General features: G+C 43.5%; 1 protein-coding gene across 3 annotated transcripts in view; it reads right to left on the bottom strand.

Annotated features, from left to right (window-relative positions):
- The window catches only part of ANKS1B (ankyrin repeat and sterile alpha motif domain containing 1B), an 845,363-nt gene that overhangs the window by 485,450 nt on the left and 340,663 nt on the right, over positions 1–19,250 (bottom strand). For all 3 annotated transcript variants that reach the window (XM_090042850.1, XM_090042851.1, XM_090042852.1), the window contains one exon: positions 267–447. In XM_090042850.1, the coding sequence (XP_089898976.1) occupies positions 267–447 (181 nt within the window). The remainder of the gene's footprint in view (positions 1–266; positions 448–19,250) is intronic.

Below are 19,250 nucleotides of genomic sequence, written 5' to 3'. Positions count from 1 at the left end.
TCAAGCTTTTTCGGTAGATCAAAATACTTTATAATGAAGTCATCAGTATTTGCATTGTTAAAAGTATACAAGGTATTAAAAATATTGTTTTCTTCTGAAAACCTTCCCAGTGAAAAAAAATGAAGTCTTGCTCAGTTTATTTAATACCTGAGTGCATTTCTTTTTTTCAGTTCATAACAAAACTAGTTTGGTTCCAGCTAAAGCCCAAAGATTTAGGATTTCAAGAAAACTGCTCTGGCAAGCAAATTAAAGGGGGAATTTTGTACCTGAGAGTTCACCATCTTCAACACTGTCTTCAACTGATCCAGTTGAATAGTTAGCTGGACTGACTGGAGGACTGGAAGTAAAGCTTGCATGACCAATGGACGAGCTGATTTCAAAATAATCATGGCTGTGATTCAGTCGATGAAATTCCAGAGAAGATACTATTGATGTGCGCTGTTTAGGCTGAGGGGAGGATGGGGTGAGGAGGGGGTAGAGGGGGGGGGGGGAAAAAAAGGTTCAAAGTATAAATTCAGACTTCAGATATGTTTCCTACCGCTCTACTAGACATTTCCCCATGTATATTGGAGGTTCCTTTCTTGTCCGAGTGATCTACTTAAACCAAGACATTACATTTATATAAAAACTTAGACCATATGACATGCTGTGGCAGATTATGGTCCAACTTTCCCTCCAGAATCTGAATATTTTTCAAGTGCAAACTTGCTGCTCTCTCTCTCCTTTTATTGGCAAGGGAACAGTTTTAAAATTTATGAAGTCCAATTGTAAAAAGCAGGGGATACACCTTTCAACATCCGTATAGCTGAATGCACTTTTGCTCCACTCAACATGCATCTTGCAAAACATTTAGATCCACTTTCCCAGATTATATAAAGTGAAAGTTACAAGCCAATAACAGTAAATGGAGTCCAGGCAGTAAGGTAAGACAACTCCTAAAAGTTATTAATATGAGAATAGCAGATATTAAAGACATTCAACTATCCAAGTTTATTTTATGGTTAAGGGGACAATGGCAGTTCAAAAACCATATACTGGAGCAAACATTCTTTCATTTTATTTATTTATTTTACCATACTCTAGCTCAGAGGTGGTCAACCTGTGGCATGGGCAGCCTTTGTGTGTGGCATGCAGCAGACCAGAGAGAGGACAGGCAACAGCTACAGGTAGGTCAGGAAGCAGAAAGCAGAGCAGTCAAGCAAGCAAGAGGAAGGGGATGGGAGTGGGCCTACAAACAAACAAAAAGGCTGGCCCTCATTGCTTTGATTTATTGAAGTTAACTATAATGTGGAGTAGACAGAGCTTGCAATCTGATCTCTACACATTAGACTTTTATACCACAAAGATCGTTTGAAGAACAGAATCTGCTAATAATCAGGACTAGTAAAGGATTACCCTTAGGGCCAGTAAGCTCTTCCTGCCACCACATACCTACTTACTGCTCCTTATTTAGGCTAATTGTTAAAAGTATAATCTAGCCCAGTGGAGTCATTTTCAGTTTTGTTCATGGTCCATTTCATTTTCAGGTTATTAGTGTGGCAATGTTTGCATTACAAATACAGATGTACAATATGATGTTGAACAAATACACACAAAACAATAAAAAACAAATAAACCCCCAAAACACATCAGTAGAAAGCTGGGAAGGTAGGCAAAGACAGGCATTCATCTGGGACTTAAGTGCTGGATGTGGACAGCAGTTGGCTTCTTTATTCACCAAAAAAAAAGGTTCTGCTTTGAAAGGATGACTCCTAGGGTTGAGTAATTACATTTGAGCACTTCATGAAGGGGGACAGACCACAGCCAATAGTGTAACTGGGCAGGGGGTGAGCTCCCTTCACCCTTGACAGTTTGCTGCAGCACCCATGCCACCCAGGTATAGGGGCTGGATGTAGGGACACAACAGCAGCCAGGGTCTAAGTCAGGGTAGGGAAAATATGGCCCATGAGGCTGGATCTAGACTGCCAGGCTCTTTCATCTGGCCTGCAGGCACCCACCAAGGAATTGTACCCTGCCCAGCCTTTCCACCCACAGGGGTGGAAGTGAGGTGCCCACATATACACTCACCTCCCAGCATACCCTATTACACCTTGCTGCCACCCTCACAGGTGGAAGGACCCAGCCCAGCCAGCAGCAGCTTCTAGGCAGGGTTCCTGTTGTCCCTGCTGCAGGTGCCCCAGGGGACTTGCTTGGCTTCCCTGGCATCCTGCTCACTCTGGGCAGCAGGTAGGGAAGTGGTGCGGGCAGGGGTGGGGCAGAGATGCAGCTGGGTGGGGGCAGAGAGCATGGGGGGCTAGAGCTGGTGGCACTGCACCCAGGGGTGCAATGGGAACCTAGAGCTCAGCTGGGCAAGTGTGGGCATGAGGGAGGGCGATGTGCATCTTCCACGTGGCATGCAGCCTCCACTACCGGCAGCAGCAGCAGCAGCTGTCAGGGTACTCATGCCCCATGCAGGCACGGAGGCCCAGTGGCACAGAGTTCCAGCCAGCACTGCACACAGGGGTGAGACATACAGCCTGCCCAGCTCACCTCTGATGCAGGATATGGGCAGGATGCTCTGATTAGGGAGGGATGTAAGCCCCCATCCTGCCTGCACCATCCAAGGCTTTTCTCCACTCACTGCTTAAGGCAGGGGCAGGCAATTATTTCGGGCGGAGAGCCACTTACTGAGTTTTGACAAGCCATTGAGGGCCACGTGACTGGCAGCCAGGGGCAGATTAATATTAATCTTCTAAATTTTTTAGGGGACCCAGGGGCCAGATATGTGGCCCACCAGGCCAGTCTCTAACCTGCATTTTGCCTACCCCTGGCCTAAGGGGGTGGGAGTGTTGCCAGACCCCGGAGGCAAAGGGGGCATGTGCAGTGCATGCATCTGTTGATGTTACTGAGCTTTTCAATCTTCCCCTCCTTGCTTCCTCATACTGTCTGTAAACCTGACAGGTGAAGGAGCCAGCAGGGGGCTGATTAAACAGTGTTTATCAGCCAATCAACAAAACAAGCCTCTCTCATTAGCTCAAGCTCTTCTTAAAACAGCTTTTTGGGAGGGATATTACCAGCTGACCTGCTGATTAGCTCTAAAAAGCCCTAGGCAGACAATGCTTGTCCCAGTAAAATTGGAGACACACACAGATAACTCTTAGCATTAGCTAGTGTGCCACATGCCTAGGATCTGTGTGGCTGGGGTCTGTACTGTGGAAGATGGGAGTGGTGGGGGAGCAGGGAGAAACAAGGCACATACTGCTGTGCCTGCAGTCTCTGCCAGAGCTCTGGCTAGGGAGCAGAGTGACAGAGTCAGCCCAATTCTCTAGAGCAGAGAGCAGAGTACAGCCCAGCCCAGCGTGACAAAGCATCTGGGATGCGGGGGGGGTGGGGAGAAACCCACTCTGGTTTAACTTGAACCAGGAAGGGGTCTGAAACAGTGTGATGGTGGACCTTGCCTCTCTGTATCCTTTTATGATCTCCCAAAGAGCTGTAAGTACCCTGACTTTCGCGCCTGTCACGTCTTGGATGTTATTATAATATGTTTTGCTTTATGATGTCACTTGTCAGGAGGGTTGTTAAATATATGTTGTTTTATTTTGCTTTGGGTGTCTCCATTAGGAATCCTGGTATAATAGAGGAAAACATCACTTGATTATTCCCACACACTCACCGATCGTTATATACTCACAATCAGATGCAGATTAACACTAGTCTTTATCTTTATTCTTTATAACACTATACAAACTCTCATTATCTTTAAACAGAAGTGTTCTTTTTTTAAACAATTATATCGACTTTATAATTGTCTCTACATACAGTTCTTATTTAACCTTTATCAGTGCAGTTGGGCTAAACTTATTGTTAATAAACAAAGTCCCTTTAACTCTGGTTTGTCTGTTTATTTCCTTTTTTTAGAGCAGGCTTTTCTCTTCAAGCCTTGTTATTTCTCTCTCTTTACTTTTGCTATCCTGAGTGTGTACCTTTTGTCTGGTGGGTGCCTGAAGCCTTGAATCCTTGGTCAGCACCCAGTTGTTTTCACTAAGCTTGTGGGAGTGAGTCAATTCACTCTTCTCTTTTTGTTTGTTTGTCCGTTTACTCTTCAGCGCGGCTCCGGTGCCTCTTTAGGGATCTGCCCCTCTCTCTCCAGCAATGAGAAAAATCCTGAGGTAAGCGTCTTATCTCCTGGAGATCTTCTCTCCTTTTTCTTTTCTTTTCCTGGAGCTTCCATTCTAATATGGCAATAGCTCTGGAAGCTGCGTTCTCTGGCTCTCTTTGCCACATCGCTGTTTACTCTTTCACAGACAGATATTGGATCAAACTTGTTTGACCCAAATCAGTTAAGTCTGATACTACCACATTCAACCAGGTTTATCTCAAACCGGTTTAAGCTATTTTCAAGCTGGTTTATGTGTACTGAACTTATGTTCTGTTAAGTGATCAGAAACTGGTTTAAACCTTTAAACTGGTTTGTATAATTTCTGTCTCTAGCTCAAAACTTGTTAAGTGGCCTTCGAGCTGAAATAACTGCCTGCCCTTGGTCCAAGTCCTTAGGGCAGGTAAGACTGACTGCCCTTCCCCCAGTCTGCACTCTAGTGCTCAGTACCCCCTCTCCTGGAGCACAGAGGAGTTTTGCCAAGGGTGTAAAATTTGTTAGTTATGCCTCTGACTACAGTAAACAGCTCTGAAACATTTCTTCAATCTGTCTGATGTTACTCGTGTAAATCAGAATTAAATACTTTTGTTACAAGCAACAGAAAAGCCACAATACACATATACTGCTCACCAATGATCTAATTATTTTTTAAATTAAAACACTGTAGTTAGTCCCATGACCTATTAAATAAATATTATTGATTTTGGCCAAGCAGAGATGGCTTTCTGGACCTCAGAGCATGATATTCCCAGTGTCATACAAGCAGCTCTGGAATCCCCAGTTTGCTCATCCTGAGCAGCTATCAACATGGCTACCCTCTAGCATAGTGCTTCCTAAACTTTTCCTCATCTTTGGCCCTATTTCTTCAGCATGACCTCATTCCCAAACTACAGCTCCCCACCCCTCATGATCCCCCATCCGCTGATGGTGCAACCACATTTGGGATCGTGACCCACAGTATGGGAATCACTGCTGGCAATATCCAGCCAAGTCTGCAGTGACCCTCCCAAATGCCCTTGGACCTTCCCCTTGTACTCCTGACTACATTATTTGCTCATCAGAAACTAGTCCTAGGTTCATCACACTTTCCATTCACTTTTTACTGAACAACAGATTCACACATTAGTATAGAATTATATCAAAGCCTATGCTGGCTTTTCTAAAATTTCAGGGGAAACTTTATGTGCAAAGATTTGACAAAAAATTATTCTGCAATTACATTTTGGGGAAATAAAGTTTGTAAACATTTACCTCCATAACTTCCAAAAACATTTCCACCATTAAGCAGTCATAAGAAAGCACAGGATAAAGATATAAAAGAAATCCTCATTGCTATAAATAGGAATTCAGTAAAGAGACAACATTTTGGAAAAGCTGACATTCAAACCTTTACAAGTAATAGTCTTAATGTATATTCACATACAACAACTGCAAATCACTAGCATATTGTGCAGTTAGTATGTAGCAGGAGATGACCCTCCCCTGAAAGGGGTCAATTTTGCAATATTTTGCAAAACTGTGCAAAACTGTGCGAGTGTGCTTTTGTTTCCCTTTTAACTGCACTAATTAAGTGTTAAGTTGAACATATGACACAATCCCAAGTAAAGGTTCACCACAGTTGAAGTACCACAGTACTGCTGTGGATGCTGGTAAGATTTACTATGGAAAGAAAAAAAAATCCTGAAGGTTTAATGAAGGCTACAATAGTAATATAGCAAATCAACCACTTGGGTCCATCAGAGATGCCAGGAGGATATTGAAGCTCAGTTGCCATTAATTTCAAAGCAAATAGGCCAAGCTCGAGTATTTTACCCAGACAGGCCCCTACAATTTAGTAAGAAGAAATGTTGTCTTACTGATCTTATTAAAAGGTCTCTATTCTAATTTCCCTACACCAAATCCATGGTGATTTGTCTCAGCTACCCAAAAAGGCAGCTGGGGAAAGGAGATTACAGAAAGCTCAGCAGGGTGCCTTTTTTCATCTTTCAGATATGATGGAAAGTTTAAACTCTGTGAAAGACGCAGGAATACAAAGACAATAATGTTTCCTTTTTCTAAGGAATTCGTTCTGTGCTTTAAATGGCTATTTCATTTGTAACAACTATTCCAAATACTACATATTCAAATTAACCCAATCTGAAAGTTACCAGGACTCTTACAAACCTCTCCAAACCTGCAACAGAAAAATACTTGCTGAGACTACACACTATTAGTCTTCAAAACCTATGCTCCAATCTTCCTATGCCTGAATACCTTTGCAAAAAAGAAACCCAGCTACCATATTAACAAATGAGCAAGCAAAATTCTGACACATACCAGCATAGTCTATACATACCATAAAAATCCAAACTTGCCATCTCCCATAGGTTTGGAGCTATCAACAGCATAAACACTAGTTTAAACTCTTTCTCTAATCCTAGACCACCTCTGGGAACTTCCTTTGCCCTGGCTTCTAACTCCCTTTGCTTTAGAGAGAAGGTAATCCTTGTTTACCCACAGGTGGGAGCTAACAGCAACCACCTGCCAGCAAGCAGCAATAATTACCATCCACAGTTATGCAGGGCTGTAGCACCTGAGCTTTGACAGCTCACTAGAGGATCCTTGCATTCCTTTGCAGGATCCTAGAAAATGCCAGGCTATTACAATATGCTAATTGATCATTATTATATGCTAATTGTTGCTAGGAAAATAAATGTATCCAGTGCAAACCACAGCAGAGTACCAAGAATGTCTATTTGACAGGATGGCTTCATCTGCTGGTACCGAAAGCTGCCAAAGTTTCTTTTAATGATATCTCTGCTGACACATATGCCCCTACATAATGTTTCTCTCCAAGGTTTTGAACTCAGTATTGGTGCCATGAGACATGATTTTAAGAGAACAAAATCTTTTCTCATGTGACTTAACCCCAATAAATAACCGAGATGCTCTAACACTGTAGTTATATTATGGACATGGGTGGATATAGAATTGTGAAAAGGGCGGGTGAACCTGGTAAGCTGCATCATCACATATAAAATAACACATTTTTCTCCAATTAAAAGTAAACAGATGTTTTACTAGTAGGCTAGAGGCCTAGGGCTGTATTTTTCAGTTTAAGATTGGGGGGAAAACAAATATAACTACATAGGAATGAGTTAAAAAATCTGCAGGACTATGAAATAGGGGCTTCATTAAGAAGAGCAGCTAAGAGAAAAATTGCTGAAGAAAGAATAGCTTGATTGCTGGAACTTCCAAACCATTAAAAAGAAGAGAGGGCTGTTAACACCCATGGGATGAAGAGTTTAGAAGAGAGATTAGACAGATTACAATGAGCCATGAAGTCAGTTGACTCCCTCACTGCTGTCTGATTAGAAATGCTGCTGCCACTGCTAGGCATTCGGTCTGAAACTTTGGACAAAGAAGGAATCAAAGGAGGATGCAAGTGCACCAGTATACTCCCTGTGGATCTGCCCCTGATTATGGACACGCATGTAATTGGTGTGGATGTATTAGCTTAGGATCAGTGTCTTTGTATGTCTAAATTGAAAGTGCAGTTTATGATTCCTTGCCACAGCTGATGCCTATTTCTAAATCCAGCAGCAAACAGAGTTCGCTACCTGGGTTTTTTAACTGTACATCCCAAATCTACTCCAAGACTATCCTCAGCCACTTGTCTGATTAGAGGCCTGAAGAGCAAGTCATATGGGGAAAGGCTGACAGATATGGGACTGTTCAGCCTAGAAAAGAGAAGACTTTGGGGGGATTTGGTGGCAGCTTACAAATATATTGGGGAGAGCATCAGGGGCTAGGCAAACAACTACGCACTGAAGTGCCTGAGGGGGAAACCAGGAGCAATCATCACAAAGTCCTAGAAGAAGGTTTCAGACTGGAGATAAGGAAAAACTTTTTCATAGTTCATGTGAGTGGACTCTGGAATAGACTCTCGGGGGGGGGTGCAGTCACCTACCCTGGACTAGTACATACATTACAACGTTATCAGTATTATTACTGTTATTTTGTTTACTTATATTACAAGAGTTCTAATGAACTCTAATAATGGCCCAGGACTTTCTTGTGCTGAATGCTGTACAAAGAACAAAAAGATGGTCTCTGCCCCAAAGAAGCCTCATTTGTAGTTATACCTATGACTTTTCCCATTTATATACATAATTTTTACCATGCTGAGGCTCTGTGCATACTTTGCCATTCCCCCATTAAAATCCTGACACACCTATCATCTAACTGTGTATGCGTACATGTATACATGCACATGAACCTGTTCAGGCTTTTAAAAATGTGGTTCTCATTCTTTCTTTCATCTATTCAACACTATTACTTTGATAACCTTAATTCAATTGTAGGACACAGAGAATCTCAAAACAAAATATGAGATCAAGATAGTGAAGATACTTTTATGTCAATAGAAATTTTTGAAGGTATTACAATATCTAGTTTAATTAAATTTCAAAGCAAGTCTATGGAGGGAACATTTTAATTTCTAGTAAATGGTAAAATTACTTTAATGAGAAACTAGACAGCTTTGAAATGGAGCACAATTTTGGTACCTATTATTCATGTGTACATGATAGAATTTCAGCCCAAAAAGGAAGAATTGTTGTTTTTGGATTATGTACTGGAAGCTATTTGATCCATAACATTTCACATGTTAAAAAGACTAATGTAGAAAAACATTAGATACCTAATTTGGTTCTCTCTTCCCTACAGTCAGAGCATTAACATATTTATGACCTTGCTTATGAAAAAGGTATATTACCTCTAATAGCTCCTTAACTATTTCAATGGCTAATAGTTTTAAAGTGTACTGTGTTAAAGATAATTTATAATCTATTTGGATTTTTTACCACATAAAATAAGAAAAAGGAATTAATTTATTATGCACATTTTAGTAAAAGGATTAGAACTCACTGCCTTTGAAAGCTTTTATTTTACTTTCTGGATTGTGAAGTCTTACACTCCCAAAACAATTCCAAACATGGAAATTTGCATATATCAAATTAAATACTAAAAGTCTCTCAATTGTTTTCTTAATGAACATTAAATCTATTTGAATATAAAAGGTACTGATTTCAAATTCAATCTGTCCCTTTGTGTAGTTCACTCTAAGATCTATTCTATTAAAAAGCTATGATAGGATTTATTTCCTTAGCCCGGGTCTAGCCTGTGGGAAGAGGATAAAATACTTAACAATGAAGAAGAGGGCATGTCATAAAAGTCATCAGCAATATGGGCTTTCCATTAAAAGTATTGTCCATTAAAAGTATCAGAAAAGCAAACTGTACCACTCCTACCGATGGCAGGGGATGGTTCACAAATTCTGCAATATTGTTAGCAGTCACAAGATTCCACTGTTTCCTCCAAAGTAATTCTGCCCACTTACTTCTGGGAAGCACAGTGACAAAATATCTTTCCCTTATTACCAAGTACTTTCCTTTCCTCCTCTCAAACTTCCAGAATTTCTCTCTATCATTGCCCCAAAAATCTTAGCTCTTTATCCTTACAAATTTTTATTACTTCATTGTTTCTGAACAAACATCTCCTATCTGCCATCTCCTAACCATCTGTACGTCTCATGTTCTTTAATACAGTGATCTTCCTAATACCCTGTGAGGTACAAAAATTCACTATTATTCACATTTTACGGTTGGCAAACAGGAGAAAGGAGCCTATGGGTAGATCTACATTGTTCCATATATGCCAAGAGTACATCCCCATCCCCTGGGAGGGGGAAACCTGAGTTCTGGTTGCTAACCTACCAGGCTGTGAAACAGGCCATGTCAGGGTACTTTCTGTTCCTTTTGTTAATGCTGGCTCATTGGAAAGCCAGGACGCAAGGTTTATGGGACCAGAAGGAAAGCAAGCAAGAAGAGTCCATAGCTCATTGGGGCAGGTGCTCCCCTGGGAGAGAGAAACCTGAATTCTAGTCCTTGTTTCCATGCTTGTTTATGCATTTTACATGAGGCAGTCTCTGGTTAAAAACCATAAATAAGCTTGTTGGCAAAGGTCATCATTCAGGATGCCACCTGTGCAGTGTTTTACCCTCATCACTGGGCTAAATAGTTATGTTCCTTCTTCACGTTTAAGTCTTAGCTTAGGGATCCGTAGCTGCCCTTTAAATCAGCTTCAAGAGGAGACATGGATAATCTTCCTACCCTTTATAGCCTGGAGGTTAGAGTGCTCTCCTGGGATGAGAGGGATGTGGGGATTGAGTACTCTCAAGCTGAGGAGTGAAGATCCCATTCTACTTCCTGAATGAGTACTCTGCTAGACTACTGTGCAAAAGATGGACAGCACCATCAGCATGTGTATTTGAGTGACTGTGGGATGTTCTGCTTTTACTGAATACAGTGCTACTGTCAGCGTGTGAGGTGCCTCCTCTCTCACTATTCTGGATCCAAAAATGACAGAGGAGCCTAATGGCTAGGCCCCAGTCAGCTACCTAAGCTCCAAGGTAAGATGACCATCAGTCCCAGTTGGAAACACTGACTTCCCGCCCCTCCCAGCTGCACCCTAAAGGGCATAGGTGACTGGTGCCTCCTGAGTCTGGGGGGGCACCTCCAGATGCTGTCAGTGGTGAAGGAGGAGCTGGCAAGCACCTGCAAGCACTGCTGGCAGCAGTGGCAGCGGCAGGTGGGCGGGACACAGCGCACCTTTAGGCGCCATTGGTGGCATTGGCAGAGCTGATGAGCACACACAGGCGCTGTCAGTGGTGTCGGTAGCAGCCCTGTCAGAGGGGGAACGTGCCCCCCCCACACGTCACCTATGCTAAAGGGAGAGGCAGAGGAGGAGTAGCATGCTGTGATAGGGAGGCAAGGGAGCTGCAGTGCCTGCCTGGCTGTCTTCCTGGTGTTGCTTCCCTTCCCCTCCAGACTATGCCATGCACCCAGAATACTCATTTTAATCTGTGCCTCATGCCCAGGACCAGCCTCCAAAATCCAGGACTGATCCAGGAAAAATGGGAGAGATGGTCACCCTACTCCAAGTATATGCGGAAATTCAAATACATACCTATTCTAGTGTTCCCTTTTAGCTAGCTCTAGATGTCTCTGTGCTCGGGACTTAGGTGCTCCGGATTGCCTTTGGAGATGATTAAATCTCTCCATTAATTCTGAAGGAGTCTGTCTGCCTAATCCCATCTGTTTAGATCAGCCCCCTGAGGCAAGGTGTCTAATTTTTAACTGTTGCAACCCCTGAGTGAAAACATCTGTGAGAACAAATTGAATCTGGGTCTTAGAGCCAAGGAGTCTGACTGCAGCTCAGTTCATTCAATATCTGGATTATTAATTGTGAAACATGAGCCTCTGCATAATGTAACCACAGATTACAAATGTCTTCTACCAGCATCTCTTAAAGGAACAACTCCTCAAAATGAGAAGTCTTTGTTATAACAGGGAAGCAAATCAAGGTCTCTCAAGTCTCAGCTCATACCCTTAGCACTAGATATCTTGCCTCTCCCATCACTGTCCTTCTCTCTACAAGTTTTCTGTGTCCCCTCACCTACCATCTTCCCTCAACAAAAGCAGTTATTCTTCTCTCTTTCCTCTACCTGCTCATGTACCTAGTCCTCTGCTTTCTCGGCATTTTTTGTCCCCAAGGCTTCTCAAATGTACACCTATAATGCAATCCTCCCGTCTCTAAAATCCCACTTTGCCTCTCTCACTCACTCTTATCTCCTTACTGCTCTTCAATGCATCCTACCCTCCTAGCTTCCCATTCAAAAAATAAACTAGCTCCACTTCCACTTTCCCTTCATCCCTCTGTTCTGGCTTAAAATCCCCAGCATCTCTCACAAGTTATAGTTCCTGACCTTCCCCCTCCCCCTCCCCAATTTCTGCCTCCTAGCTCCACATCTTACAATCTCCCAGGATCTCTCCAGTTCACATCATTCTACTGAGTTACTTTTTGCCTAATCTGCTCAGATCAGGGATTCTCTTCACTGGGTCTAACCTCCAATCTTGCAGTTCTCTTTCCACACATTACTGAGTTTGTCTTCCTCCTTTCCAAATATCCCTACCTAGCAGTTTCTCCTCCTCAACTGCCCTCCAAAAATATCAAACCAGTCTCAGTCTGAATCCCACAAAGTCCTCTCACACTGGCATGTCTCCTAGCTTTCTTATCCATAGATGGCCTCTCTAAATCTAGAACAAAAGTTATATATAAATAATACAGTATGTAAATCATGAAACATGTATGAGTAAGGCCCTAGCTACCTGTTCCAAAAATTGAAATCAAATTGATAAAAATAAACAAAAACCAAGAAAGGGAAGGGAAAATTGGACTCTGAAATCTTCCTAACCAAACTTTCTTTGGAGAGAAAATTGGGATTTTATTAAACAAATATTTTTGCAGAAGGTAACTATTCTTTTTGAATATGGTGTTCATTAGAAAAATCAAAACCTTTCATTCCCCATTAGCCAAACTATTGTGTTTATTATACAAATTTACAGTTTTCATATACCAGATGTTTCTTTTTCTCACAAGCCATCATCGTTTTTGGAGAAAATTTATTTTCCAAACAATTCTGCAGGGAAAAGCTTACATGCACTTTAGCCAGAATCTCCACTAGTCAATACAAAAATCCCAGCTTTTAGACTCCAAAAGCAAGAAAAAGGGATATTAGTAGTAGCATAACCCTAAGAATAATGGACCTGGACTATTTTGAATTAAAGGCTTGTGAATATCAATGTTCAGACCCCTGAAAAAAAAGATGTCATGTTAACATTACCCTCAGTTTAAAATAAAGCAGTTTCAACTTGAGCGCGTCCACTGGCTAAAACTACAGTAATTGTAAAATGTGGAAGAGACAGTTCATATGTTATAGAAAAATGCTTTTGTAAGATGAATGAAAGAGGAAAAGTGAGAATCACTGCAGCCTCTGTCATTTAAAATAAAAAAAAATCAATATGCTCATGCATGAAAAAAATCTGTTGTTAAAAGAGGTAGCAAAGAAGAGTTTTCCATTTATTCATAGAGAAGATGAATGTGAATAAGAATATGGGGTATGAGCAAGTTTTTTCTGTGTCATTCCCATAACCTAAATTTTGATCAAAAGGAATCCCTTTTATTATGCTTGTTTCACTCTATTTGTGAAACAGCCAACAAGGCAGGTTTATGGACTGTGTATCTGCTGATCAGGCTGTGAAAAAAGTTCACAAAAATAACCAGATGGGATTGACTCATACTAGTCACCTGAAGGTGAAAGACTTAACAGTTCCATTATGAGGCTAGTAAGCCAAATAGTCAAACCCCAAAATAAGAAGTCGAAGAAAAATAGTCATTTTAATTAGCTAAATTACCCTTTAACACTATGGATATTAATTTAACTGAACTTTATCTCAAAAGATAAACAGGATTATCTGTTAATTATTAAAGATAAAAAGTAGGCAAGTTTCAGCCCCATGCTGATATTCTTGTTTTCACCTCTCAACATTGAAATTCAGTTTAAGAGCAGCAGGCAGTAATTATACAGTACTTAGCAGCAAATATGTCCCAAGCAGCCATAACAGGGAGCTCATAACACCATGGGAAGTTAAAAAATTAAAAGGATAAATAAACATTTGCATCACTTCTGAATCATAAATTTATTTCTCCACAAGAAGAACCATTAACTTTAAAAACAAGTTTAGTTTTATTGGCACTACGAAATTCTTACTGACTTGTTTCTAGCAAAGAGAGTCTTAATTTAGTGCAATGTGAATTCCTCAGTGTGGTTCAGATAGTTGTTCCACATCTCCAGTGATCCAGCATTGCATTAGCTTAGTTCTTTAGTCATCCAAGAGCTATTGTTACACTCCTGAATGGTGCAGTTATGTTGTCCTTTCCTTTTGGTCACAATGTGATATAATATCACACTAGTTATGTTGTCTCCATATTGCTTTCTTAAAAACAGTCTTCCTCTGCTCCTGTTTTCCTAATCTCTCTTAACATCCTTCCTTAGACTCAATTCTCAGTCTTGTGCATGGTTTACACCACAAAGTGCCTATAAGTGACAAAACCTTAAATTTTTCTCAGCATTATTACACCTCCATGACCAATGGTAACCCTCTGAAGCTATGTGGCAGCCAACAGGAGACACACATGTGTAGCCCTCTCCTTTCTGTTGACTGCAGTAGTCCTCTAGCAGTAATTCCACAATGCCTCACACCAACCAGTCTCTGTACTAGGTAGAATTTTACTGGTCAAAATTCAGGCTGCCTCGAATATGCCCTTTAAGATCACATTCACACTGAATATACAGAACTCCCATCCATTCTGTGGGATTCCTCTCCTGACTCATGAAGCCATATAGCACCAATCTTTGCAGCATCAAGAAAAGTTTTAGTTAGCAACTATGCACATACGTCAAATCCATCTTTATGTGGAGGCTTAACTTCAGTTAAGCAAACATCCAAATATTTGTTGCCTTCTGTCATGTTCACTAAAATATTTGTGAGGGCAAAGAGGAAATCTTGTCCCCAGAATAGCAAGATGGAGTGGAGGTAGAGAAGGTACTGCTTTGGAGGAACCAAACTCAGTGGCTGTTAGCAGGGCTCACACTGAGGCTGTGAAGATGTAGAAGACATGCAGGCACGTGTGGTTTGTGGCACCACAAACCACATGTGTTGTACATTGAACCATGCGCAGCACTGTTAATTTGCAGCATGGAGGCAAAATTTGCTACTGGAATTTCCTGGTAGCAAAAAACCACCCAGAAAAAAAAGCAGCACAAAGCACACCAAAACAGTGTGTGCCAGAACAAACACAGAGAGGGGGGAGCAGGTAGCTCAGAGATGCCTACTCCCCTGTCTCTTCATGCTGCGGGTCCCCTCCACACACTCAGCTGTATGCCTCACCATGCCATTCAGCAGTGTGCATCAGCCTGGGGTCTCCCCCATCGCTACATGCTGCTCCCTGCCTGGCTGGGGCACAGGGTGCCTCAATGGGGCCAGGCTGCTGGCTGGCCCCGTGCTGGGGCATCCTGGGTGGCTATACATGAGCAGCGAGGCATAGGAGCAGACTCAATTAATGAAGTCTGCTGAAATGTGGTACTTACCGTGCTCCAGCAGACTCCAGCGTCTTCTGCATCAGAGTCCCCATGCTAAAAAATGGTGGTGGGCGCACTTTAACTAATGCTCATTTGATTAGCTTTCGTTAAAGCATCCCCACCACCATTTTTCAGCACGGGGACGCTGATACATGAGATGCTCTGGGCATTTTAATTAGAGTGGGTCCCTGAGCTGCTTTAATTAAGGACCCCCCCAACTCCTGAAGCACATGTATAAATGCCCTATATTTGCCCCTTTCCAGGCATCCAGAACTTCACTCAACCTCCATGAGTTCTTAAAGCAGGTAGAACTGCAGGTCTCACAGCTATGCCTCTAAGATTACCTCTGACAATTCATCAGTATCCTAGGGTTCATCCCCTCCAGCCCTGTCAATTTGAAAGCATCTAGTTTCTCTAAATAATCCCTAACCTGTTCTTCTACTACTCTAGGTTGCTTGTCTCCTACCCTGTTTTCCTGCCAACTTCACCCATCATCTGGCAGCTGCCCAGATTCATGTATATAAACACCCGCTGTGCTCCAGCCAGCCCCCTCTGCAGCACATGGAGCCTGGTTGAAGCAGCATGCTGGGAGTTGGGAGGAGCTGGGCATGAGAGAGAGGAAAAAGGAGAAAGAAGAGAGAGGAAGGGAGCAATGGCAACACATACGGGGTGCATGGGGGTGCATGTGCACCCCCTGAGAGCACCAGTGCACCCTGACTGGCTGTACTTGCAACTTAGGTGACAGGCGGGGGAGGGCAGGCGGTAGTGCCAGTGCCCCCCCCCGCAAGCGCCAGCTGGGGCGTGGAGTGCTCTGGCACTCCCAGAAGCAGCTGCAGACACTTCCGCAAGCAGCCACAGTGATTGGCTACAGCGATCAGCCATCTTGCAATTGGACGCAGGGGGACCCCCCCACCCCATCCTGGTCAGTGCAGTCAGCCACAGGGGGACTCCTGTTGGTCAGTGGGATTGGCTGTGGGGGGATTCCACTCCCAGTCAGTGGGATCAGCTATGGGGGGATCCCCCCTAAGGCAGCACCAGTTGCCCATGGAGGGGGGGCTGGAGTATAGGTCACATGGGTACACAGGTGACTTATGAGCCCAATCTTTGCCCTGAACAATCGCTGCAGCAGGGGCAGAAGAGTGATGAGGACTGGACACAAGAGGTCCTCATTTTCCTGGCCATGTGCTTCCTCACTGCCTCTGCTTTCTATACAAAACAGGCTAGAGTACATGACGTGGAATTCTCTTTCCCTGCCCCAGTGTTGAGAAAAATGTGGTGGATAGCAGAAGTGTCCATAGCTCTTCTATTATGAGGTGAAAAACCTCCACAAACAGATAGCACTGTATCAGTGGGGAGGCAAACATGGCAAACTGATCTACAGTTCTGAACGATAATCTCTTTTTGCTGCCTCCATAGCAGCACAATGTGCACACAAGCATACTCATTTTCCCCTGTGAGTTGGTGCCTATGACCTGAAGGGGGTAGGGAAATGGAGTCCCCAACTCTGGCCCTGGGGCCCCCCTGAGCTGAGTCTGCCCAGCTGGGGGGAGCCCCATGCTGCAGCGGCTTGCCACCCCACCCCCCATCATCCAGGTAGATGGAAAGCCCTTCCAGTGCCAGGCTCTCCCCAGATGGACAGATCTCAACTCAGGGGGGAGCCTGAAGTCCCGCTGTGGGGTAAACCTTTGTGGCACCAAGCCCCTCAAACTGGACAGATCTCAGCTTGGGGACCCTGGGTCTGGGGGCTCTGTTTCCCCCGTGGGTCAGAGGCAGTGACTCACAGGGGGGTGGGGCTGTCCAGCCTGGCCAAGCTCGGGAGTGGGGAAATCTGTGCTGCACAGGGCTCCCCCCAGCTAGGCAGACCCTAGGTGGAGGCAGCCCAGAGCCAGCACCAGCATGGAGGAAAGCCCTTGTGGCATGGGGATTCTCCCAGCTGTGAAAACCCCAGGTTGGGTGGGGGGAAGCTAGGGCCAGGACAGCTTCCCCTGTTGCCCCACCCAGCTGACAGGTGCAGGCAGGATGCAAGCTGGAAAGAGGCTTTGCTGCCTCAGCTCTGTGACAGCCCAAAGGCAGGGCCAGCCCAGCTCAGCTGGAGCAGAGGAGCACTGGCAGAGGCTAGCCCATCTACCCTGCAAGAGAAGGTTAGTGGGGAGCGGGGGTGGCACAGAGCATCCAGAGCATGCTGGGGGACTGTGACCTATCTTGAGTCAGGAGGGGATCTGGAACAGAAATTCCGTACAGTGGTCTAACCTAAACTGGTTCAGTCTCCATCCATCCAGGTCTATCTTAAACTGAATTCTACTATTTTGAAAGTGGCCTATGTGCACTGAACTTTTGTTGTATTACAGGTTTAGACCAGTTTCTGATCATTTATACTGGGTTATGTGTAATTTCTGTACCTAGCCTGTCTCTTAGCTGCTTTTCTTGCACTTCAGCAGCTTCCTGAACATGTACCCTCTAGAACATTTTTCTGCCTCATCCCTATAAGCCTTACTGCTGTGCCAATGATGGAAAAGATGCAGAATTTGTGAGATTTATAGTAGAGTAGCTCAAAGGGAAAAAAATGAAAAAAACTAATTACAATTTTTGCAGGGGGCACATTTCCAGGCAGGAGAGCTTACACAGTACAATTCTTCCTTGCTGCCATGGTAAATTTGCTGGGCAAATATCTTCACTGTATCCTGAGAGGGCTAAGTTTAGGGGCTGGTTCTTGGGGATGGAGGCTATGCTAGGAGAGCCTGAGTAGACTTGTAGAAGTGAAAAGAAAAACCAATAAAATCTTTGCAAGTAGTTGTTTTGGCTGGTGTTTCCTCAAGGTTCAGAGAAGCAAATATTGTAGGTGACCAGAGGACACTGGAGCTACTTTGGAGCTCACCTGTTATACTAACAAAGGTTCCCAACAAAATGCTCATAGAGTGATAGGAAAGATGTCCTTTCAGAGGGGAAGAAATCAAGCTGCCAAACACAGGAATTTCCAGGAATGTATAAGGAAGTTCCTACTAAAGCACTGTTTGGTAGGGCTGTGTGAAGCTTCAGTTGCTGATTAGATTTGGTGGAGATTTGGCCCAATTTGGTGGCCATATCTCTGAATCTGAATTGAATCAGGAGAGCCTTTAATCTCTCTGAATTGAATCAGAACTCTCTAAATCGATTCAGAGATTCAGAAATAGATACAGCTTTAAATGTTTTTTCTACATACCTCAAAGTACAAGGTGATTCATGAATGCTGCAATGCCGGGGTGCATGGAGCATACCACAGGAGCACGGGGGGCTCCCCAGCCCACTCCCCGGTGGACCTGGAAGTGAACCGGAAGTATTTCTAGTCCACTTCTGGGTTTATCACCAAGCATGCCGCCCTCCCCCCCGCTCCACTTCCCCTGCCTCCCATGCTTTTGTGGGATGCTCCATCTGCCCCAGCATCGCAACATTCATGAGCCTCCTCGCACCTCAAGGTATGTAGAAAAAACATTTAAAGCTATGTCTATGTCCAAATCGCTAATTTTCTGAATCAGCATCAAATCTTTCGATTTGGATTCAGCCGAATTGAATTGGGAACAGTGATCCAAATCAATTAATTGAATCATTGTCCCTTTTTCAGGCTGAATCCAAATCAAATATGGCCTGTTTCACACACCCCTACTGTCTGGATGTTGTCCCAGAGAATCGAAGGGTGAACTCGATTCTCTGAAAGGATTCCTAGGACAGACCAGCCAGGAACACAGCTGCAGTTCTCAGACAAAAAGCAGAAGCCCTGAAGACTGAGACACCTCCTTCACTACAATCAACCTACACTGTCTACCTCAGTAAGCTGCATAAACAAAACTGCTGGACCCTGGAAATCTACAGCCACATCACATTTACAAAACTACAACCATTGATTTTCAGAAAGAAAAAAGACGACCTGGTACTCTGAGTCTCACTTAAAGCAGCAGTTAAGGCCATGTTTTTCTTGTTATTTCTATGAGTGCAGGAAGAGCACCAAATTCAAACCAGACTGGGGAGAATGTACGTGAGGGAAGGAGAAAAAAACTGCTGCATTTACCAGAACTTCCTTCTTTGCCCCTCTTGATCTTTGCTGTTCTCTATCTGCCG

Source organism: Crocodylus siamensis, chromosome 4, assembly GCF_052110815.1.
Source record: "Crocodylus siamensis isolate JL-2025a chromosome 4, ASM5211081v1, whole genome shotgun sequence".
NCBI lineage: Eukaryota > Metazoa > Chordata > Crocodylia > Crocodylidae > Crocodylus > Crocodylus siamensis.
This window is presented reverse-complemented; position numbering and strand designations above follow the sequence as displayed.